Consider the following 25938-nt stretch of genomic DNA (forward strand, 5'->3'; position numbering starts at 1 on the left):
TTGGAAACTCAAGACAGCCATGACATTATGTTCAAGTGTATGTAAACTATTGACCACGACTGTATATATAAACAGATATATATATATTTTATATATATATAAAAATATAAAAATGGGCTGCATGGTCGAGTGGCCAAAAAGTAAAATTTTGGTCTCATCTCTCCAAATTACTTTGTTCCAGAAGTTTTGAGGCTTGTCTCTGTGCTGTTTGGCGTAATGTAAGCGGGATACTTTGTGACATTTGCGCAGAAATGGCTTTCTTCTGGCGACTCGACCGTGCAGCCACACCACAATTTTTCAGAGAGTCGTGTATTTCAGCTGAAGTTATTTGTGGATTTTTCTTTGCATCTCAAACAATTTTCCTGGCTGTTGTGGCTGAAATCTTTGCTGGTCTACCTGAATCCCTCATTTTCCAATTCTTAATCAGCGAATGGCCAAGAAATCATTAATTCTCCCAGGGTATGTAAACTTATGAGCACAACTGTATATACATACATATATATACACAAATATATACATATACACATACAGTATATATATATATATATATATATATATATATATATATATATATATATATATATATATATATATATATATATATATATATATATATATATATATATATATATATATATATATATATATATATGTATATATATATATATATATATATATATATATATATATATATACACATATGTACAGTACATTTATACATATATATATTTACATATATACAGTACATATATACATATATATTTACATATATACAGTACGGCGTGGCGAAGTTGGTAGAGTGGCCGTGCCAGCAATCGGAGGGTTGCTGGTTACTGGGGTTCAATCCCCACCTTCTACCATCCTAGTCACGTCCGTTGTGTCCTTGGGCAAGACACTTCACCCTAGCTCCTGATGGGTGCTGGTAGCGCCTTGCATGGCAGCTCCCTCCATCAAAGTGTGAATGTGTGTGTGAATGGGTGAATGTGGAAATACTGTCAAAGCGCTTTGAGTACCTTGAAGGTAGAAAAGCGCTATACAAGTATAACCCATTTATCATTTATCATTTACATATATATACATATTTACACACATACATATATATATACTGTATATATACACACACACATATATATATATACATATAAACATATATACATATATATATATATATACATATATGTATTGTGTCACGACATCAATGCATAATTACATTTCCGCATTACTTGGATTAATACGCATGCACAGATGCAGGGGGTCGTAAATTCCTATGGGTAGCATGTCTCGCAAGAACACACACTGACGTCAGCTTCGGGAAGTTGAGTTATATATATATATATATATATATATATATATATATATATATATATATATATATATATATATATATATATATATATATATATATATATATATATATATATATACTTATATACACTACCGTTCAAAAGTTTGGGGTCACATTGAAATGCCCTTATTTTTGAAGGGAAAGCACTGTACTTTTCAATGAAGATAACTTTAAACTAGTCTTAACTTTAAAGAAATACACTCTATACATTGCTAATGTGGTAAATGACTATTCTAGCTGCAAATGTCTGGTTTTTGGTGCAATATCTACATAGGTGTATAGAGGCCCATTTCCAGCAACTATCACTCCAGTGTTCTAATGGTACAATGTGTTTGCTCATTGGCTCAGAAGGCTAATTGATGATTAGAAAACCCTTGTGCAATCATGTTCACACATCTGAAAACAGTTTAGCTCGTTACAGAAGCTACAGAACTGACCTTCCTTTGAGCAGATTGAGTTTCTGGAGCATCACATTTGTGGGGTCAATTAAACGCTCAAAATGGTCAGAAAAAGATAACTTTCATCTGAAACTCGACAGTCTATTCTTGTTCTTAGAAATGAAGGCTATTCCACAAAATTGTTTGGGTGACCCCAAACTTTTGAACGGTAGTGTATATACACATATATACACATATATACATACAGTATACACATACAGTATATATACATATTTACACACATATATACACACACACACATATATATATATATATATATATATATATATATATATATATATATATATATATATATATATATATATATATATATATATATATATACATATACAAACATATATACACATATATATACACACACACATATATATACATATATACATACACACATATCTATATATATATATATATATATATATATATATATATATATATATATATATATATATATATATATATATATATATATATATATATATATATATATATATATATACATATATTCATATATACACACATATACACATATATACATACATATATACATATACAAACATATATATATATATATACATACATATATACATACAGATATATATACATACATACATATACACATACAGTATGTATATATACATATATACATATATATATGTATATATATATACATATGCATATATGTATTGTGTCACGATTGTACCCGCGTGTAAAAGCCATGCATAATTACATTTCCGCATTACTTGGATTAATACGCATGCACAGATGCAGGGGTCGTAAATTCCAATGGGTAGCATGTCTCGCCAGAACACACACTGACGTCAGCTTCGGGAAGTTGAGTTACATCCATGCAGACCTCTTGCCATGGCCATTGAAACACGAGTTCAGAACAATTAGAGAGATTCTTCTATTCCATTACGAACAATATAAAATGAGCCAAAATATAGCACTTTTTGTCTTCTTCTACCATAATTTTTATTCTAAAAACAACCCCACCTAACACCTTCCTTTTCCCGCCAGCCCATAGAAATGTGAATCCCCCTAAAATATATTTAGACACATACTTCCTGTCAGTGTAAAGTATAACCAACCTTGACACAAAGGGGTCTTAAGTAAACAGTGAAGGTGTCACAAGCAACATTTGTGCTCATAATGATCTTAAATATAAGCTCCCCCCTTTGACTCTTAGTCCAAATTACTTTTTTCTTGGCTTTCTTTCTTGTATTTATCCAGTCTTATTACCTTTTTTTTCTTTCTGCTGAACACATTATTTTCACCCCCTCTTCCTCTGCTGCCATAAATAACTTACAGAAGACAAATATTATGGAAAGGTAGGGAAAGTGCCGTGATGAAGGAAAGGTGAGTTTGAGCCTGATTACCGTAGGGACATATAGAAAAATACAATAAAAAAACCATTAAAAACGGCTCACAACTCATCTCCTCATTTCCCTCCTTCTCTCCTTGTGGGATTCCAAGAGCAGCAGCAAGGGTACACTCCCAAATAACTGCCCATTGGCCTGAAGGCAATTGGGAAGTGTGTTTAACAAGTGAAGCAGAGAGCGAGAGAGAGAGAGAGAAAGAGAGAGAAAGTCACCAGTGGTGTGGCGCTCTTTGATTCATTGACCCACAGTCGTCAACAGGTGCCAAAGGAGGATTCCTACGACTAAGGGTAAGAAAACAGTTATTGTGAGTTCTATTTACTACTATTACTGAGCATATGAGTTAAAAAAAAAAAATATATATATATGTTGTTTTTTTATGTTTGTATTTAGTAATTTATTTAAATTTCAAATGCAATGAACTATTTTCACAAACATCACAATATATGATGATATAATAAAAGATGTGTATTAACATTGCGTGCAATTCTTTATGATGCTCAGTATTGATTAAGACTCTCAGAAAGTATTATTTTGAAAATATATTGTTTTAGACATGTGTACATTTTTGTGGTTGCAATTGACAGTGGTTGTAGAACTACAAAGCATCCTCCAATATTTTACTCGTCTCATGATGCTAAGAAGTGGTACATGCAAATTTTACCCCACTGTAAAATATACCATGTCATTAAATTCTGTATATTCTGCTGAAAGTTCATGTCAGCACAGTGGACAACATAAAGACAAATACCCTAAAATGTTACTATTTGGACTTGAAAAATCTCATTATTTTGGGAGGGGGGGGGGAGACAAAAAACATCTTAAAAGTCAAACCATGCTCATTCGTGACGTTTGCAAATCTTGTAATACTCCATCTAAAAGTTTGTTTTGCTTTTTCCCTTGTCATGTTTTTTGTGCTGCCACCACAGAAGGTTATAAGTAGGGATGAGAATTTAAAATATCTTTCCGGTTCCGATTCCACTTTCGATTCTGTTTAACTATTCGGTTCTTTTATTGATTCTTATTTGGAAAAACAGAGAGAACAGGTGCATTATTATCAATTTTGTGTAGTTTAGAAGTAACGTGACCTTACAAAGCCAACAGTGAGGTCTTGAAGGGGAACTGCACTTTTTTTGGAATTTTGCCTATCGTTTACAATCATGACGAGGGATGTATTTTATTTCTTTTATGCATTCTAACTCGTAAATAAAAGTCAGCTTACAGCTGAGCCGAAGGGAGGTCCTTTATTCCGCTCATAAAATCCAATTTAAAACAAACTATCAAAAAAGCGCCAACAATACTCCATTTGCATTTCACGACTTGAATATTAACCAAGTATTAGTCATATTGTTATTGTAAGCACTAATGCAGACAAACTATTGATAGCGGCGCCGTGATCACTAGTGTGTGTGAAGATAATTACATCAGGGGTCCCCAAACTTTTTGACTCGGGGGCTGCATTGGGTTAAAACATTTTGGCGGCTAGGAGGAAAAAAAACAAACAAAAAAAAAAAAAAAAAAAAATTAATAAATATATATATATATATATATATATATATATATATATATATATATATATATATATATATATATATATATATATATATATATATGTATATATATATATATATATATATATATAGTGGGTTTTTTTTAAAACTTTTTTTTACTTGGGACTTTCTGCGGGCTGGATTTTGAACGCTGGCGGGCCGTAGTTTGGGCACCCCTGGTTTACATCATCGAGTTGTAGGGTGCATCCTCGTTTCCTTTGCTCGTGAAAGTTTATCGTAGATCATAAATAATGTCTCTCACCTGGATAGTAGAAGATTGAGGATTTAATCTGTCAAAGTTGGTACACTTTGACAGCTAATTTAGAACCGGAAATGGCTAGAACGACACGAAAAGACGCTTGCGTCCACCCCCCTTTTCTTTGCGAGAATTATGAGTACATTTTCATCAAAAACAAGACTATAACAATGTTCTATTAGTCGGTATCCTAATGACAGCAGACATTGTACAGTAAGTGATGTTTTATTAGGTTCGTTGACGCTCATGAAGTCTGCAGTGAGCAGAAATCAGTGATGCAGTGGGAAAAGAAGCGAACGTCGGGATGCATTTTTAAAATTAATGCGCCACGTATGCTTCTAATGATATCGGTAAATATTACATTTTATTGTTAATGTGCCCGTTACTACATTACATATATACTTACAGCATGTATATAAAACCTCAATGGAGGTGTTTGAATGTTTTTTAAGGGCATTTATAGGCAGAATAGAACGACTCTCATAGGCTCCATTGTAAGCAGACTTTTGAACGCATTTGTTTAATAGACAGAATTCATAACGAAAAAATACATTTGTCGTCATGTCTTTCATAATGATTGTTGTTTAGATTTACAAGGTGAAACTAATATATGACATATGCTCAAAAGTGTTAATATACTAATAAACAAAGGCTCACTTTGCATGTAATGCAAATAATCTTGGTTGCTTTGTTGGGTCTGCTCCTGTCTCTGGCCATACTCACCCCCACCGCAGCAGACGATGGCGTGGAGCACCGCAGAGGCCACTACAGTGTGTGTGGGTGTTGAAATTATGTTTTTTTTTGGTTGCTTGTCTATGCATGGTGCAATCGTGTGTGGGCAATGTATATTATTGGTTGATCATTTTTTGTTCTTTTACTTTTGTGGCTGTGTGTAGAAGTGGCACTGCTGGAGTGGCAGCTGGTTGCATCAGCTCTGCTCTTTTAATGTTGTTAATGTTCTTTGATGTTTCCCTCTTACACACATGTTAATGTGTGCTATGGCTATGAGTTGTTTTTTCCTTGGCCTCAGTTTGGACCCCCACTCAGGGCCCTGGCTTAGACTGAATATTTTTTTCTTTTTACCCCCCCACCGTTTACCTGTTTCTCACCATTTTTGTAAGGGGCAACGGAAGTTGGCAGACCCGTCAGCGATCCTGTTCTGTCTCCTTGTAATGTTTGTCTGATCTTGAATGGGATTGTGCTGAAAATCTTAATTTCCCCTCAGGGATTAATAAAGTACTTTTGATTCTGATTCTGATCTGATGAGTTAATATCACATAATAGTTTCACATTTGATGTTGAATTGCTGACATGAATGGACTTTTACAGCATATTCACATTTTTTGAGATTCACCTGTATAATGGGACTGAATGTGAAAACCCGGAGGAAATTATGCAACTTTTCTCTGATTACAGTTGAACATTCACATACCGAAAATCAGGAGCATCTACTCCGGCAAATGTGTGTAAGCTTTTAACCACAGACTTAGTCACTGCTCGGTAACATTAGTATACCCTGGCCTGAGTCACTGTGCGGTGAAATGCGAGACGCGAACTGGCGTGAGAACTGCCAGCCTCGTAGCCAGTCAGAATCGGTCTCTCGTCATGCTCATCTAAATGAGAAGGCGTTCATTTAAGGTTAACAAGTAACAGCAGCTTTGACAATTCAGCAAATGGCCCTAACATTATGGGCGGTGTGAGTTAATAATACCTGTTTTATTTACGCCAGATGACTGGGATAAGATTGGCGTGGTTCAAAAACGCGACATTCTCTTGTAGTTATTGCATTATATGCGTTCAAATGTTTCAGCATATTGCTCGTATTTCCTCCTCTTGATGAAATAGCACATTTGCAATTATTACAAGTAGTGCTGTTGCAATCTTTTCTTGTAAAATGTAGCCAAATTTTGGAATGTTTCCGGCACCTGTCTGACTTCAATATGCACGATGCGTAACAACGTCATTCCCGCCCGGAGGAATAGTTAAGGGAACGATTTGAAAATATGGCAAGCGATTCCAAGGAATGGATACACTGGGAGCCAGTTCTGAACAGGAACTGGTTTTCGATTCCCATATCTACAGTTGTTACAAGTAGAGATGTCCGATAATGGCTTTTTTGCCGATATCCGATATTCCGCTATTGTCCAACTCTTAATTACCGATTCCGATATCAACCGATACCGATATATACAGTCGTGGAATTAACACATTATTATGCCTAATTTTGTTGTGATGCCCCGCTGGATGCATTAAACAATGTAACAAGGTTTTCCAAAATACATCAACTCAAGTTATGGAAAAAAATGCCAACATGGCACTGCCAAGTGCATAATTTTTTTTAGCATGCCTCAAAACAGCAGCTTGGAATTTGGGACATGCTCTCTCTGACAGAGCATGAGGAGGTTGAGGTGGGTGGGGTTGGGGGGGGGGGGCGGGGTTTTTGCTAGGGGGTAGCGGGGGGGGGGTGTATATTGTAGCATCCTGGAAGAGTTAGTGCTGCAAGGGGTTCTGAGTATTTGTTCTGTTGTGTTTATGCTGTGTTACGGTGCGGATGTTCTCCCGAAATGTGTTTGTCATTCTTGTTTGGTGTGGGTTCACAGTGTGGCGCATATTTGTAACAGTGTTAAAGTTGTTTATATTTCCACCCTCAGTGTGACCTGTATGGCTGTTGACCAAGTATGCATTGCATTCTCTTGTGTGTGTGAAAAGCCGTAGATATTATGTGATTGGGCCGGCACGCAAAGGAAGTGCCTTTAAGGATTATTGGCGCTCTGTACATCTCCCTACGTCCGTGTACACAGCGGCGTTTTAAAAAGTCATAAATTTTACATTTTGAAACAGATACCGATAATTTCCGATATTACATTTTAAAGCATTTATCGGCCGATAATATCGGCAGTCCATTATTATTGGACATCCCTAGTTACATGTGATAAAAAATGCGGAAAAGTATGATGATAAACATAAAACTAGACAAGTGACTCAAAAAAAGCTCAGTACAATATAAGCAATATATATAATCAATTACAAGGGCGGATGCTTTTATAAAGTGTATGTAGTTGAAATTTTGAAATATTACTCATACATCAAAGACAGTTATTTAAAAAGTTACCATACAGCTATGATGGACTTTCATTTTTATGTGAAATGAGACTGTTATTTATGATGTGAATATCCAGTTAATAGCCTCATTGTGTCGGAGAAAATCTTTTTAGGCCTGTCAAGACTCATTTCCCTTAAGGTGCTAACACCACAAATGGTAGATATTTCTAGCAACAAAGAGCAGGTTTGATTCACCCGGGACTGCTGAGCCAGTAGATTTACATTTAATGCTACTGTGCATGGCTCAGGGGACCTACAGAAGCCCTGGAAATGACTTCCAGATGTGGGCCCTCAGCCATGCTCAACACTGGTGAGAAGGGGAGACAGAGAGACCCACATCCCTGAGTAGGCGGCTTATAAACGAGATTTTCAGGCCGCATAATGCGGTGGCTTTCATGGAAGCCTGGCATCTGCAGCTCAGGAGCTTTATTTCCCCTTGCTCTTAGGTTTTCACCTGGCCGCCCTGTTGCCCTTGGACGATAAACGTTTTTAAATCGCCTGCTCTGTCTGACGGGCTTGCGGCTGGAGATTCGGGGCCCTGTCATTGGTTTCCACAGTGTACAGCACCCCTGCTGACATCGAGCTTTGAAAGAGGAAGGAAAGGGAACCACTAACATTTCAACATTCGCAGATGCGCATTAAGTGATGTCCTTGCAGTTCACCTTTGTCAAACCACCCTCGTTGAGGTTTGTAGAAAGCTGGCAAAACAGTCAGCCTTTTGTTCCAAAGTCTGACGGATCTCCTGCACGTATTTGTTATTTGTAAGAAACGTCTGCTTTTGTTTGCTTGCCTTTCACTGTTTGTGCGTTCACAGCTTCCAAAGTTGTGAGAGCATACGCACACAAACACACTGGCGTCTGTCACCGCTAATCACGTCTGTAGATCCAGACACTGTGGCCACACACACAATGCAGTAAACATTGTCTTTTTGGGGGCCAGCACACAGCACATGCAGACAACATACATTTCACAGGCCACTTGAGATAGTGCCGCTTTGACACGGAGAAGGAGTTATTGTCAGGAAGGAATTTATAACTACGTTTGAGAACACTTGAGCCAGGTTGAAAGGGCTTTACCGTCTCTCTCCAGTCACTGCCTCTCTCTGCAGGCGTATACTACGGATCCACTTTCAATACCTTGAGCACAGATTAAATTGGTTTCAATTAACTTTTGTGATACAAGTGTTGTGAGTTACAAGTTCTGGCATGGAGCTAGCTAACCGTTCTCGTAAGTTGAGGTACCACTGTAGTATGCCAGCAAGAGTCTTCAATAAAAGATAGAGATATTAAATGTGCATTTATCCATTTAATTGGTGATTGGTTTGTATTTGGCATTGTTTTCTGTATGTTAAACTATAATTATTATTTATTAAACATGGTTTGTGTCTGTGATGGGCAAGCTACTTGGAAATTGTATGAAGCTAAGTTACAAGTTACTCTCGATTAAATGTAGCTAAGCTGCAGGGGAAGCTATGCCCAGTGAATTGTAGCAAGCTACACTACAAGCTACAGGGCAAAAGTAGCTTGCTGCATACATACATATACATATATATATATATATATATATATATATATATATATATATATATATATATATATATATATATATATATATATATATATATATATATATATATATATATATATATTTGACCCCCAGTATGACATGCATTAAGCTAGAGACTGCATTTATATTTATGGGCCCACATGTATAATATCAATGTTAATGTAACTGAGAGTGTACAAATGGACCCAATAAGGGTCCATTACTATTAACTATCTGTCATTTAGCTGGGGACATCCTACAACTACCTGTAAAAGGTCCCCGTACTTCACTGTATGTATTATTTTAGTTTACCTTTTCTTTGGCCCACCACTATAACGTTGTTAATTTTCTCTGCCTACGGTAAATAAACTAAGACAAAAACCCAGCATCTATCTATATCTTGACAAAAAAGCAATGACTTAACAGTTGGTAATAGTTACGTGTAGGAAAACTTTTCATGAAGTGAACTAACCTTGCTGGGTGTCCCCAAATTTGTGTTGAACATCTTAGATGAAGACAGCAGTTATGATTTTGGTGTACAGAGTTAACTAAAAACTAAGGTTTGGAGCACATACACTTGTCTAAATATGGCCAAGAACACGCATTATTGTGGCTTGGACGCTGTCTTCATCAGTAAAGGAAAAATCAGATCTAATTTTCAAATTATTATTATTTTTTGGAGTCGTCAGCTTGAAGCGTCCCTCTGTCTCCGACACCCTCGTCGTCATGTGACATGAGTGCGTGTCTGCTACGGTTTTGCTTCCTGGTTTTAATGACCCGCCTTATCTTGCTTCTATTCAGTCAGTAATGTTTCGCCCTAACCTTAGCCAGTTGTGACTCATACGAACACCAACCAATCATCATGAATTTTCTCTGTATGTACGGATGTTCTCATTCACCCTGGTCATTTCATTTTCCCCGTAATTTTCTTGGCTTGGATTTGCAGTCCTTTTTCTCTCTGTGTAGCTTGTAGCTTTGATGTAAGCTACCTCGTGACAAGGGTTTAATAGTAGCTAAGATACATGTAGCTTGTTATTGCCCATCACTGGTTTGTGTTTATATTTTTTGGGTGAGCAGACTGTTTGGATTTGCATTATTTCTTAATCAATTAAGTCTTCGTCAAAGCCAGGGGTCGGCAACCAAAAACGTTGAACGAGCCATATCGGACCAAAAATACAAAAAACAAATCTGTCTGGAGCCGCAAAAAATGAAAAGCTGTATATACAGTAAATCTTATAATGGAGGCAACACATGACGAAAGTGTCTGTAATAGCTATAATAGCCTACTATCAAAACGACTATGTGTCACAGGCTGAAGCAAATCTTTGTTGACAGAAATGTTGAAATTTAATATTTATTCTACACATTTTTACAACATTAGAAACCATTAGTAAATCAGAGGCTATCAGAAGGTGAGATAACTCCTGGAAATTACCGGCTTTTAATGGCCAAAGGTATAGATGTGTGTGTCCAAGTTAAAGGGAACGGCAGGCGGTCTTCTTTTAATAGATTTATTACAATCTTTGGCAAGCTAAGTAATGTTTGCTGTGGTCTGGAACAACAAAGCACACAAACAACTGAAATGCAGCCAATATTACATACAGATAATGTGTCATGAGACATGCAAAACTAAATGATATACAAAGAGGATAACAGTTAAATATATTAAATTAGCTCAAATATACCTACATATGAGGCATAATGATGCAATATGTACATACAGCTAGCCTAAATAGCATGTTAGCATTGATTAGTTTGCAGTCTTGCACTGACCAAATATGCCTGATTAGCACTCCAACAAGTCAATAACATCAACAAAGCGCACCTTTGTACATTCACGCACAGCATTAAACTTTTGGTGGACAAAATGAGAAAAAGAAGGAGTGGAAGATTTTACATGTAAACAAACTGTTGGTCACGTGGTCCACACTATGGTGAGTTCAAGAACCGCCAAAATTAGTAGGACAAAACGATGTTCACCAAATACTGTCATCAGTGAAGCATACACACAAACATTAAACAGTGGGCTTTCTAACAATTGGAAAGGTTTGTGTCATGTTTGTTCTAAAACAAAAAAAATATTTTTCCCCCATCTTTTTCCATTTTCAATCCATTTTTAAAAAGGCTCCAAGGGAGCCACTAGGGCGGAACTAAAGAGCCGCAGGTTGCTGACCCCCGGTCTAGGCCTTTGGAACAGATTACTAATGAAAACTGAGGTACTACTGTATTTTTTTCATATGACTATATATATTTCCATATTTTCCCCTCTGTATCTCCTCCTCCTCTTTGGAGCCCCATGCTCGAATCAAAATGCCATGGCGTCAAAGGAACAAAGAAAAAGACCTAAAGCAGCAAGCATCAAATAAAACCCTCCACATGCATGGAAGCTATACTGTAGAGCGTCTGTCTATCGTCCACAAACACATCGTTTTTAGTCCACTTACTTCATTTTCCTCACCATCTTTACATGACACACCAACTAAAGTCTATGTGCTGACTGCCACATTGGGTCACGAAAAAGTGATATCATGACTTGGATCACCCCCACAGCCGCCAAGCCTCTTGACCAACTGCAATTACACCAGTGGCTACATGTTACTTGTGTTTGAACGGATCCAGATCTGTTTCCACAAAGCAGTACAGTTCGGTTCACCACAGTATGGTTTGGAAGGGCGAACACCCCCAGGCTTGTGTTTCCACCGCGGGCAGATGGCAATACAGTAGTTGGTGCCAGCTATGTAAATAATGTGACGGTATAACCCGCCAATGAACTGGGACGCGGCATAGTAAACAAAGGATAACAATGGATGCTTGTGAGTAACATCCCTACCTGTGTAAAAAAGAAATGAACCGCGGTATACAAAACTAACAAAACTAGACTAAAAATGTTTACCCTATAATAGAATACATACGATAGATGTGTGGCAGTTTACTATGTTATCGCTACTGCTTACATTTCTGGTTCTATGGTTGTCATATTCAACCATTATCACATTGTTCTCTTTGCTATCACTCGTACCCTTCTGTGACTTATCCAGGGTGTACCCCGCTTTCCGCCCTATTGTAGCTGAGATCGGGGTGGCGGGGGGCGCTGGAGCCTAAGGGAATAAGCGGTAGAAAATGAAAGAATGGATGGTCACAACAAATAAAACAATGAGGACGTCAAACGAGGCGTTTTAAGGAGGAGAATGGGGTACAGTGCATCAATAATCATTTTGTTGAGCAAAACTGATTACTGTCGACTAACTACACCAAAACAACATCAGGAACAAAACTACTATTTAACTAAACTGGTCACTTTCTGTCGTAATCACACCAAAACAAACAAATGATATGTCCCATTGACAGCAGCCGCTCACTCTTTCTAATTTGCATCACACACTTGACTCAGCCAGTGATGCATTCACAGCCACAAAAACAGTCGGACAACACTTCTGTATTATGACACATTCCAGTTCTACTCAGTAATTAGTAATTACTTAGTAATTATTAACATTATTATTAATAACTACTGAGTAACTGAATAATAACCTTTGTTATTAATTACTAATTAGGAGCGCCTGACGAAGGTCAGTTGCTTATTATGATTCGTTGAACGTGGTCTTGTTCGTGGTCAATAGTTTACATACACTTGAACATAATGTCATGGCTGTCTTGAGTTTCCAATAATTTCTACAACTCTTATGTTTTTGTGATAGAGTGATTGGAGCACATACTTGTTGGCCACAAAAAACATTCATGAAGTTTGGTTCTTTTATGAATTTATTATGGGGCTACTGAAAATGTGACCAAATCTGCTGGGTCAAAAGTATACATACAGCAATGTTAATATTTGGTTACTTGTCCCTTGGCAAGTTTCACTGCAATAAGGCACTTTTGGTAGCCATCCACAAGCTTCTGGTTGAATTTTTGACCACTCCTCTTGACAAAATTGGTGCAGTTCAGCTAAATTTGTTTCGTTTTCTGACATGGACTTGTTTCTTCAGCATTGTCCACACGTTTAAGTCAGGACTTTGGGAAGGCCATTCTAAAACCTTAATTCTAGCCTGATTTAGCCATTCCTTTACCACTTTTGACGTGTGTTTGGGGTCATTGTCCTGTTGGAACACCCAACTGCGCCCAAGACCCAACCTCGGGGCTGATTATTTTAGGTTGTCCTGAAGTATTTGGAGGTAATCCTCCTTTTTCATTGTCCCATTTACTCTCTGTAAAGCACCAGTTCCATTGGCAGCAAAACAGGCCTAGAGCATAATACTACTACCACCATGCTTGACGGTAGGCATGGTGTTCCTGGGATTAAAGGCCTCACCCTTTCTCATCCAAACATATTGCTGGGTATTGTGGCCAAACAGCTCAATTTTTGTTTCATCTGACATCACATGGACAAAGATAAGACCTTGTGGAGGAATGTTCTGTGGTCAGCAGAGGAAGTGTTTATCACATTACTTAAGTGTAGCTAGAACTATTTTACAAAAAAAACCTACAACAATACAATAAAAAAACTACAACAGGAAATGATGCAATATGTTACCGCATACACCAGAAGCCAAATTAGGAGGCTTTGTAACCCGTTTTAAAATAGTTATGCCACATATTTAGTGATATAGTTTATATATCACTATGGCAAGAGGCTGCAATATATATAACAATGCAGATTAGACCTTATTGCCTATCCCTAAAAATCCATATAAAATGTGAATTCTTATTATCTTTGTTGTGGATTGCAATATCAAGCATACAGCAAGGCCCAATATAACTAAACATTCAGACATCATATTCAAACGTTTTGTATATCAATAGACTCCACAAATCCAGAACATTCCCCATGTTCTGCCATAAAAAAAGCACTTCTAAAATAATGATGTGATACTGATTTTCCGAGAGCTTGTAATTAGCCTTCTCTTAGAAGCCACAGCAAGGATTTGGGTTCAATGACATCAGTTTGGCTAAAAACTATGACATCATTGAGGAGCGCTGCAGAAGTGAAGATCTGCACTCCTTTGGTGACAAGGCTTCCATTCCCTTTCCTGCCGGTAGGACATCATCTCACACACACGGACAAAGACGGTGTGACTCAATGGTTTTGATTCCATACATCCATCCATTTTCTACCGTTTGTCCCTTTCGGGGTGGTGATGGGGCTGGAGCCTATCCCAGCTGTACTCAGGTGGAAAGCAGGGTGCACCCTGGACAAGTCGTGGTTTTGATTTATTCAGATAATTTAAGAACATTAAGTAATTGTAAATAGCAATTATTTCCTCAGTTGTTTATTAAAAAAAGCGCTACTTCAAAGGACACGACTGTGCAGGTCCAGTCAGATGTGAAGACATACATCTGGAAGACCGCTAACATGTGATTATCTTATACATATACCAGAAAGTAATTGCAATAAAAATTACATACAGATGCAATATTACATTTCTTTATGCATTCTTATCCAATGAAAGAGAGGGTGCATGACTTTACGTTGAATTAATGACACAGTATAGCTGAGTGGTATGGTGATTGCTTGCAAAGTACCTACAACTCTGAAAAAGGAATTTTCTCTCATCTCATCCTTTAGCCATGACCACTAGAGTCCTATGGAGGCCCCTTCTGGCTCTCCTCTGCACCATGTTACACTTCAGCGTCGCCAGCAATGTGGACTCTTTAGCCCCTGAGAGAGAAGTTACCTTCAGCCATGTCTATAACATTGATGTTCCAGGGGGCTCCGGCTGCAAAGTGCCAAACCAGGATGACACAGGTCTAAAAATAAACGCAAACACCACTGCTTCTTAACTCCCCTTTAATGTGTCGAATGGTATTTGGTGATATGCTCTAGGTCTGCAGCTGGAAAGCACAAAGAGCGGAGAGAATGACATCATTTTCAGACACAACATTAAGCTGCAGTCACCAAAATGTGACTGCGGGGAATCGGAGACCTTCAAGTCTCTCTTGTACAGAGTGAACGGCTTGGAGGAGGAAGTCAACTACCTGAAGACACAATGTTCTCAGGGATGCTGTGGCACTGCAGGTAGGACCCAAAATGAATAGCTGAACCAGTATTTTAACAATGAAAGTTCTCGATTGTAACATCTTTAGGTGTGGACACAAGCTGCAGTGGCCACGGGACCTACCAACGTGACGCATGCAGCTGCCTGTGCTATCCAGGATGGGAAGCTCCAGATTGCTCAGTGTCCTCCTGCCCTGATGAGTGCAACGACAACGGCCGCTGCGTGGATGGCAGATGTGTCTGCCATCAGGGTTACACAGGCGACGATTGCGGCCAATTAATGTGCCCTTCCAACTGCAATGACAAGGGCCATTGCAGGGATGGAAAATGTGTGTGCTTCCCGCACTTCACCGGCGAGGACTGCAGTATCCAGAAGTGTCCCAATGACTGCAACGCCAACGGCCGCTGCGTGGATGGTCAATGTGTCTGCGACGCGGCCTTTTACGGCGAGGACTGCTCGTTGGGTAAGCAATTTTGTTGGCCTTTTATTGTTTGTGCAATAATGTATAACTGACCATGTACTTTCTGATTCCCTTTTTACACTATTTCGATTATAGCCACCATTGGCATCATGGGGTGAAAGGTAAAGAGTATTACTGCATTATTGCATCTGATCTTGACATGAAGCGTAGAAAAATTTGGGACAGTTAGAATATAATCACATTTCTGTCATGCCGATCGCACTTAGTCGCATCAGAACATGTCACAACCAAGCATGGTGACTAATCGTGTTCATTGGGATCAACTAAAAAAAATCAGTCTAATTTTTTATACCACAACTTATCAAATCGTTAACAATGTGAACGGGGCATATGATAGCAAACTACTGTAGTTGAAGCTGAATAACAGTGCCAAGTAGTGCAATAATTAATCAACCATAAACTAACAAGCATTACTAGGTTTTCACATGAAAAGTAATCTGTTACCCTAAACCACAAGTTTATTCAGGTCATTGAACTCGTTAAGGTTGCAGAAGCTCTAATTCCCAGCTGTCTTAAAGCAGCAAATTATTTCAGTTCAACCTGCACGCAATGCAACGTGGTGGACTAGTGATGGGATCTGCAGTTCTTTTGACTGTACTGAATCACTAGAATCAGTTCCTTAAATTGATTTGTTCAAAAAATTTGTTCACCAAATCACCCCCCCCCCCAAAAAAAAAAAAAAATTGTGTGTGTGGGGGGGGGGGGGGGTGCGTAGTACAGACAGTACAGTGCAGACATTCGCGGGAGAAGCACTGCGTAGGGACTCGCGTTAATCTAACAACAACAACAGTTGCAGTAGAAGGGATAATAATAATAATAATAATATGAATCAGAATTGATCCCCAAGGAGAAATTTATTTTTGTTACAATAACTGTGTAAATAATAGCCTATGTATGTGTACATACATTAGTTATTATTTTTTATTTTAAATCTTCTCAAAACAGCCTGCCCTTCACTTTACCCTCCGCCCCTCCCCCTCGCGTCGCTGCTGCTCAGCCTGCACGGACTTTCTACTAGTCTACTCTCATAACTTTATGTGTTGAGATAATGGGGACGTGTGTTTGTTTTCATGTGGCTTGAGTCAACATTAGTCGTTAGCTTGGAGAATGAATGGAGAACGGATGCCAATGGCATGAAACATATCCCCGCGACGGGAGGAGAATCACTCGCGGCATTGGGGCAAGCAGAGCAGAGAGCGAGAGCGTTGTCGTTCACTGAGTGATTCATGTCCTTAATCCGCGGTGAACGAATCGTTCGCTCAGTCCCTCCCCCCGCCCTCTCATTGGCTGTGTCGTTCGCCGACGTCGAGGGTTCAGTGAGTCACAGAATGCGCCAGTTCCACTCATACCGGCATGGTCGCGGCGGAGCTCAACTGAACTGAGAAAGGAACGAATCAGTTCATGAAGTGATTCGGTTCAGTACGTTCACTCAAAAGATTCGTTCTTTCGAATGAATCGTTCGCGAACGACACAACACTATGGTGGACCCCAGCATTGTGACCAAATCCTAAACTTTTAATTTCTTGGAAAATATAGTATTTTTTTATCCTTATGTATATATATATATATATACACATACATTATATGATTTAAAGGTGCTATATGTAATAAAGTGTCCAGAAATGGTACTGCAATCACGGTCAAAATTCTGTAGTTCCCTCCCTCTCTCTTTGATTGAGGTTGCCAAATACGCAGCCGAATCAAGCTTGATCGACCGGGCTACTCCAAGGAACTTCAAACTTCCACTGCCTCTTACTAGGGGTTGAGGTGATGGGACTATAATAGCTGAATAGACAAGCGTTTTGTCAATAACAAATCTCTAACCAACACATTTAACACAGACATTAGTCTATTTTTAGGAAGAAGTACGTCATGCCTGCATACAATATCACAACCAATGGCAATCATATGGTTTTTGTCAGTAATATCAGAAAACAAAGACTAAAACAAACTACAACCAACGCTAGCAATGGTTATACTGGTGAAAATAAGTAGAGCATGCTTAGCAGTCTAATGTACGCCCAAAACTAAAGAGACATTTTATCAAGGTATGCCTATAGGCTACACAAATAAGTTATTATTTTATCATGTGATTATGTCACATTGCCACGATGACAGCCGTACTAATGTTGGAACCCATTTCCTTAGCGTATCAGCATATATATGACACTACCCATGTCCACATAGGTTGTATTTGTTGAAAATATATTTTGCCCTGTCAGTTCGAATACACATCGACATACAGGCTAACGGGCATATATTTCCCCCAGTAGCCTATATGCCGATGTGTCATTGACCGGGCTAGCATGATAAGCATTACACTAGGAGCGAAACACCATCACACTAAGCATTCGTTGCACAAACATACTAGCTTTTTTTAGACAAGATCATTGGACAATATAATTTACATACGAAATGTCCATTACCATTTATTACAAGTAATAAGAAAACATAAATGCCTGACTTACCTATCAAGGAGGAAACTAGCAAGTTTGGCGTCAGATGAAAAAATATTCTCCGCCTTAAATCGTCTCCATCTTTCAAAGGCATACCCGATACAAATCTTCGTTTTGTTCCTGGCTTTGTCATGAATAATTTGAGAATCGTAACAACACATTTTAGATTTACTAAGGTCTGACATGTTTAGTAACTTTACCAGTGGCAGTAGCCAGACAAAGAGGGCGGTGCGTAACTGGCAACCTGGATGTGACACACTCACAGACTTTCTAATTGGTCAAACGGTACAGGGCGAGACATTGAAATGAAAACAATAATAACATTTCGGGGCTGTAAATCAAATTTTGAAATGAGCATATCCCGGCTGAACTACTGTAATCGGTTATAGAGGTATTTGAAAAGAACATGATTTATTAATGCCTTTTGACATATCAGGGCCATTTAATGATGACTTGACATGACATTCTTTCATATGGCTCCTTTAATATACTTTTTGGCCAAAGCACATTCACTATGTTTTCGAAGTACAGTGTGTTGATGGTGGACTCACCATATAGGTAACTCTCATCTTAATTGAGAATAGTTTGATTAAGATAGTCTGCTTTTCTTTTATATTCAATGTCAGGTTATGCTTGGATATCTTACATTTAGTTTCTGTCAGCCTTTTTGTGATAATCCTACCCCAAAAGACCACCTTCGGTTTTCAATTATTTTTGAGAACCACACCCTAACCCTGAAAAGTAGGCACTGTTGGCCTGGGTGAAACTAAAACCGTCATGTTCCGTATGTTGAGGGACAATCACATCTTTATGTTTAGGTGTCGTGATATTTTAGGTATATTTTTTATGTCGTTGTGTAGTTTTGCCACCCACCATGCAGCAGAGTGGCCTATACAGTCGTGGTTGATTCAAAATATCTGCCAACCTGCTAACATTTTCAGACAAAAGCAAACCCAAACATGAAGTCATCACGTGTTTACTCATTGTTAAACACATACGTCTTTGGTATGCAAAGAATCCATCCAAGTTATGTTAGATAGCAGCTGATGGGTGCTGGGGGGTCCTTGCAGTGGTCTGACCCCTGACAATTACTTCTAGTACTTTTGGCCTTCAATTGTCACATACTGTAACACCACAGCTAGAAATAATTAAAGTCCATCAGTCTTTTGAGTTTCCGTCAAGCATCACCTTGCACACTGTCGCTGCAAAAATGTGGGGTTCACAAAATTCCTACGACCTCAGGAGTGGAATATAAAATTCCATTTTCTGGCACTTTTAGTCCAGACGAGCAGAAAGGCTAGCAGCTGCCACCGGGCAATAAAAGTTCCATTTATACATACAGTTTGTGGATTCTGGTTGATGAGCGGTAATATTACTTTATCAAAGTGCTCATCTCAAAAGATTAACATCGCAAATATTTTTGCATTTTCTAACACTCAATTCTGCTCTGCATTAATCTCTTATTTTATCCACAATGGCAAATATATTCCATTGAATATTTTAGCTGTTTTTCTATCATTGTATATTACGGAAAAAAAAAGCGATTGTGTTTAGGTGTTATGTTGAAATTATTTTAACTGTAGCACACTATTAGGGAAATAGTATGCAAACCAAGATATTGTGCTAATTCAAATACATAAACATCATTTTTTTGTTTTAATTTAATGTAAAGACATTTTCCTTTTTTTAAACGTAATCCATTAAAATAAATCTATACTTACATTGTAGGGGACCTAAGCGTCAAATCAAAAGGTTCATGCAATTAAGGTGCAAGCTTAGACGCAGTGTTTTGCAGTCATTTTTAAAGAGTGGGCCATTCGTGACATCCCAGATTGATGGGCTTACATATGTGGGCATTTCAGTTTGTTATATGTTGTCGGCCAGCCTCCTCCTCCACTGCTGAGGTGAGAATGTCACCTGCAACCTGGTGTGTCATTCCGACTCGTCTCTTGCCCTCCCGCCTGCTCTGATGTCTATAAAATAAATACTTTCGTGTTTATTTTTCCACAACATTTTCCATGGGCCTGTTTTGTCAACATTGACCATTACAAAGTTGTATTAGCTACAAAACTCAGACAAAAACTACCACGCTGTTGCAACAATAATGCCTGGTTTGAGGAAAGAAAAGAAAAGGTAGGATAAAGTATTATTTTCATCTAATCGTGGCATGCGCACAATAACACCAACGTACGACTTGCAGTGAGATAAATGCTGCTTTCTTGATGCATCACACAAGGTGTACCTAATGTGGTGACTGATGAATCTGTACACTGTTTATGAAGATTGTTTTGGACCGTGTCGGAAAAAAATAGCAAAGATGTTCGTCTTAATAACTATTTAAAAGTGTATATTTTCAAAAGATAAATTCTAGTAATTTTGGTGAGGGGGAGAGTGGAGGGGTTTGTTTGCATTCTAAAAGGAACACCTCCACACACCAACCGTTTGCATACAGACTTCGATAGAATTTATGCAAAATCTCCACCAAAGCATATTCGATACACAGTGTGTTGAATGTAGATTAGAATCATCATAGGTCTACCTTTAAAAAGGACACGAATATACTGGAACTGTGCTGTACACAACAAAGTTGACCAGTGCTTTCTTAAATACTGTACATAATTATAAATCGAAACTTAATTAATCCTGTGAGGAAAATTATTCAACTAAATAGTGTTTTCATTATTTCCAAGTGTTAACCAGTGTGGCCTTTTTATTGTATCTTATTGTAAATTGTGTAGCTAACAAACAGTTATTTAAGAGCACACATATCAAGTTAAAGTTAAAGTTAAAGTACCCATGATTGTCACACACACACTAGGTGTAGCGAAATTATTCTCTGCATTTGACCCATCACCCTTGATCACCCCCTGGGAGGTGAGGGTAACAGTAGGCAGCAGCGGTGGCCGCGCCCAGGAATCATTTTTGGTGATTTAACCCCCAATTCCAACCCTTGATGCTGAGTGCCAAGCAGGGAGGTAATGGCTCCCATTTTTATAGTCTTTGGTATGACTCGGCCGGGGTTTGAACTCACGACCTACCAATCTCAGGGCGGACACTCTAACCAAAATGCCACTGATGAGGTCAGCAAGTTGCTTTAAGCTACTCAAGCCCAAAATCTGATGACAATTATTCTTAACTTTGTCTCATGTCAACTGGACAGCGCTGACATTTTCCTTCAGCAAAATTATCATGTTTCTGCCTGCAAAGCTTTATTTATTTAAATGTATCTATTCACCTACTATTAATGTGCCACAGAGGTTGCCTAATTTGTGGAAAGCCTCACTCTGAAGCGTAGCTGACTGGCCTTCTACTTTGTCTTGGCTGCTGTACAGTACATTGCCATAGTTCCATACCTTCGTCTTCTTCATCATCCTCTCCCCTGATGCCAGTTGTTCCATCACCTCCAATGAAGAGCGCTGTGTTTTAGGTTATCGTCTCAGCCTCTTGAGGATAGGCAGCTTCACCGTTTGCAGCTCAGTTCTAGGAAGAGCTTATTGTTACAATTCAACATTCAACAGCGCCAATTAGGGCTTAGGTGTTTAATTTTAATATAAATAGAATGCCTATCACAGTCACTGTTAAAAATTCCTCCAAACTGAAAAGACAAATCAATAAAAACGTTTTTCTTTAAAATAGTATCTTGTTAGTCACTTACTTTTCACTTAATTCAAATAAAGTATTTTATTTCTGTTATAAGTGTTCATAAGACAGAACTTTCTTACTTTCTTTCAATGGACTGCTTGAGGACCCCCTGTTGCCAACCAAAGTACCTGACTAAATAACTAACAAACACTGCACAAAAACAAAGAATAAGGGGGATTTACTTCAACGATTATGGACAAAATGTCGCTCTATTTCTTTGTATTTCTGTTGTCAACAAAAACAGATACCTCTAGCATATAAAAGCCGTTTGTTGATAAATGCAATGTTTTGGCTTTTTGTGTTTCCTTTTACAGTCCACAGTCCTCAAGGTCTAAGGTTGGTCCAGCAAACCGACGTCTCCCTCCGGGTGGACTGGGTGCCCGTTCCTGGGGCCGAGTATTACGTTTTAAGCTATCATCCTAAAGGTCAAGGGACTGCCTTGAAGAAGGTAAGTTTATTGCAGAGCTGCCAAGCCCCACGCAAGTCTATTATTGTCATGTGTTTGTTGCAAAGCTGTGTAACATTTATTTGCCTCTTCTCTTGGCCACTTGAAAAATAGACTCTTAACGTCAGTCTCAATGTGTGTGCTTGTCAGTCAGTTACAGATTTGTAAATATAAATGTAGCCCCCTAAAGCATTGTTTCTCAAATATTTAAATTTCAAGGTATATCCTTAACTCTGTCCGTGGAACCAAATGGACCCAACACTGTCAGATTTACAGACCTTGCAAGGGTCAATTTAGACTGTCCTAAAAGAACTCAAAGAGTCCCTGGAATCCACTTTGAGAACCACTGTGAAACAGTATTTAATAAAACAGTGACCACAGTGCAGGGAGAGGAGGTGAGGACATCAGTCTTAAGGTATAAATCGATGTTAAACAAGGCCCAAAAAAATTTGAACGCATCATGACACTAAAGTCTCACTCTTGTCTTTTTCCAAAACTTGGCAGCACTGACATTATTGTGATTTTATAGTAACAAGTATTAAAATTTTTTTTTTTTTTTAGTTTCGGGTTCCCAACACAGAAAGCTCCTACCTCATCAGAGGTCTGAAGTCTGGGCTCACTTACATTGTCCAAATCCAGGCTGTCATCAGAGGCATCCAAAGTGAAGCGATAAACATGGAAGCTACAACAGGTAATGTTGCAGGTTGTGCAGTGGTTCACACCCGAGGTGCAGATTCGCATACTGGTTCTAGCTGTTGGGCGGTTTCTGGTTTTATATTTTATTTGTTTTTATTATCTTTTATTATTATTACTATTTTTTCTTTTTTTTTTCACTGTGGCACTTTGAGGTTGTTTGCTCAACGTAAAGTGCTTTCTACAAATAAAATCTATTATTATTATTATTATTACAGACTCAAGTCATGCGGCTTGTTGAGTCAGCTCGAGTCGCAATTTTGATGACTTTGGACTCGACTTGACAATATCATTAAAACAAGACTTGCACTCGACTTGGACTCTGATATCGCTGACTGGTGCAGTGTTTTTCAACTACTGTGCCGCGGTGCCGTGAGATACAGTCTGGTGTGCCGTGGAAGATAATCTAATTTCACCTATTTGGGTTAAAAATATTTTTTGCAAACAAGTTATTATTGTCTGCAAATTATGTGCTGTCTAGAGTGCGGCAGAGTAACCGTGTAATACTCTTCCATATCAGTAGGTGGCAGCGTGCAGGTCAAAAGGTATCTAATGCTTAAACCGAAAATAAACCAAAAGGTGAGTGCCCCTAAGAAAAGGCATTGAAGCTTAGGGAAGGCTATGCAGAACGAAACTGAAACTGAACTGGCTACAAAGTAAACAAAAACAGAATGCTGGACGACAGCAAAGACTTACTGCTGAGCAAAGAAGGCGTCCACAATGTACATCCGAACATGAGATGACAATCAAAGATGTCCCCACAAAGAAGGATACAAACAACTGAAATATTCTTGATTGCTACAATTGAAACGATTGAAACTGCTACAGGAAAATACCAAAAAAAGAGAAAAAAACACCAAAATAGGAGCGCAAGACAAGAACTAAAACACTACACACAGGAAAACAGCAAAAAACTAAAAATAAGTCACGGTGCGATGTGACAGGTGGTGACATTACACCTACTTTGAGACAAAAGCTATATTGATGCATGCTTGGTTATGGTTTAAAGTCATATCCAACAATTGCGACAACGACTTTTTACTGTCAACTGAGTTTCGTTTTTTAATGATTTCTGCTGCTGGTGTGCATTTTTTCAACGCAAAAAATGTGCCTTGGCTCAAAAAAGGTTGAAAAACACTGGACTAGTGACTTGTGGACTTTAGTATTACAACTTCATAAGACTAGAGTTATTAGGTGAGGGTGTTCAGTAGACGTGTTCTCAGCTGTAATAAACAACACTACTTTGGATGACTAAGTCAATATAACCATGAATATTCTGCCCACCTGACAATTTTGCATCGCAACAAAATCGCCTGGTCCCGCATGACCAAGCAGCCACTGTTCAATGTCAAAGATAACATACGACACAAATGTGCAAATACTTCTGACCGTCATTGCGCACTCTCTCCAGTAATACAGTTGTTTTAATTCCCATTTGACATTAGACGTATACATGCATTTGAAAACATAGGATGAATTGACTAATATAACTGTCTAAATGTATGGTCCCACAAAATTATAACACACAAAAAAAGGATAAATAAGTAAGGGAGTAATAAACAGTAAGTTATGAATGTCATAAAACAAAACTTTATACTGTGCACATTGTGACGCAAAGGCCGATGAGAGACCGGAACTTCCCAGATACGTCAGCTATGGGGCGGTCATCTTAGTCAGGGCTACAGTAAAATTCAATGCAATGCATGTGTAATGAAAATAAAACACATGCTCATTTTTCAACTGATTTTCATGCATATTACTTTATTGTCAATGTCAAAAGTTATGTTATTAGTACAAAAAACATTTAATAAAAAAAAAATCTAAGAACTGTTCTTACTGATAACAGCTCTTTGCTATCTTAACGGGAGGGGTGTGTCGGTGCTCGACTGTAGTGTTGCTGGAGTACTTCCTGTTGTGAATAATTGTTAACATGCGCGATCACGCATAATTACTAAAGTTATGTGTTTATTGTTAACAAATATGCTGTTCTTTGTTCCCCTTTATACAAAACCCAAAACCATTGAAGTTGGCACCCTGTGTAAATCGTAAATAAAAACAAAATACAATGATTTGCAAATCCTTCCCAACTTATTTATTTTCCTATTTTAATGATGTTGGATCTGTGTTGTTGTTGTTGTTGGGGACAAGAGTTGTAAATTAGCTTTGGCTACAAACACTATGATGCATACATTGGATAACTGTTTCAGATGTCTATGTTTTTGTATCTGTCACTATTTCAAAAAAACTCTATAATAATAATAATAATAATAATATATTCAACTGAATATATTGCAAAGACAAGATATTTAATGTTCAAACTGAGAAACAACATTTTTTTGCAAATGATCTTTAACTTAGAATTTAATTGCAGCAACACATTGCAAAAAAGTTGGCACCGGGGCATTTTTACCACTGTGTTACATGGTCTTTCCTTTTAACAACACTGAGTAAAGGTTTGGGAACTGAGGAGACTAATTTGTGAAGCTTTTCAGGTGGAATTCTTTCCCATTCTTGCTTGATGCACAGCTTAAGTTGTTCAACAGTCCGGGGTCTCCGTTGTGGTATTTTACGCTTCATAATGCGCCACACATTTTCA

At 38.1% G+C, this 25938-nt stretch overlaps 1 protein-coding gene across 1 annotated transcript in view; it reads left to right on the forward strand.

The window, feature by feature from the left end:
* The first annotated feature begins 3333 nt into the window (after positions 1-3333).
* tnn (tenascin N) overlaps positions 3334-25938 on the forward strand; it is a 54356-nt gene continuing 31751 nt past the window's right edge. The window contains exons 1-6 of the mRNA XM_062022546.1: positions 3334-3469; positions 15196-15375; positions 15454-15645; positions 15714-16088; positions 22519-22652; positions 23211-23340. Coding sequence (XP_061878530.1) covers positions 15198-15375; positions 15454-15645; positions 15714-16088; positions 22519-22652; positions 23211-23340 — 1009 coding nt within the window. The 5' untranslated portion in view covers positions 3334-3469; positions 15196-15197. The remainder of the gene's footprint in view (positions 3470-15195; positions 15376-15453; positions 15646-15713; positions 16089-22518; positions 22653-23210; positions 23341-25938) is intronic.

Source organism: Entelurus aequoreus, linkage group LG16 (genome assembly GCF_033978785.1).
Source record: "Entelurus aequoreus isolate RoL-2023_Sb linkage group LG16, RoL_Eaeq_v1.1, whole genome shotgun sequence".
Lineage (NCBI taxonomy): Eukaryota > Metazoa > Chordata > Actinopteri > Syngnathiformes > Syngnathidae > Entelurus > Entelurus aequoreus.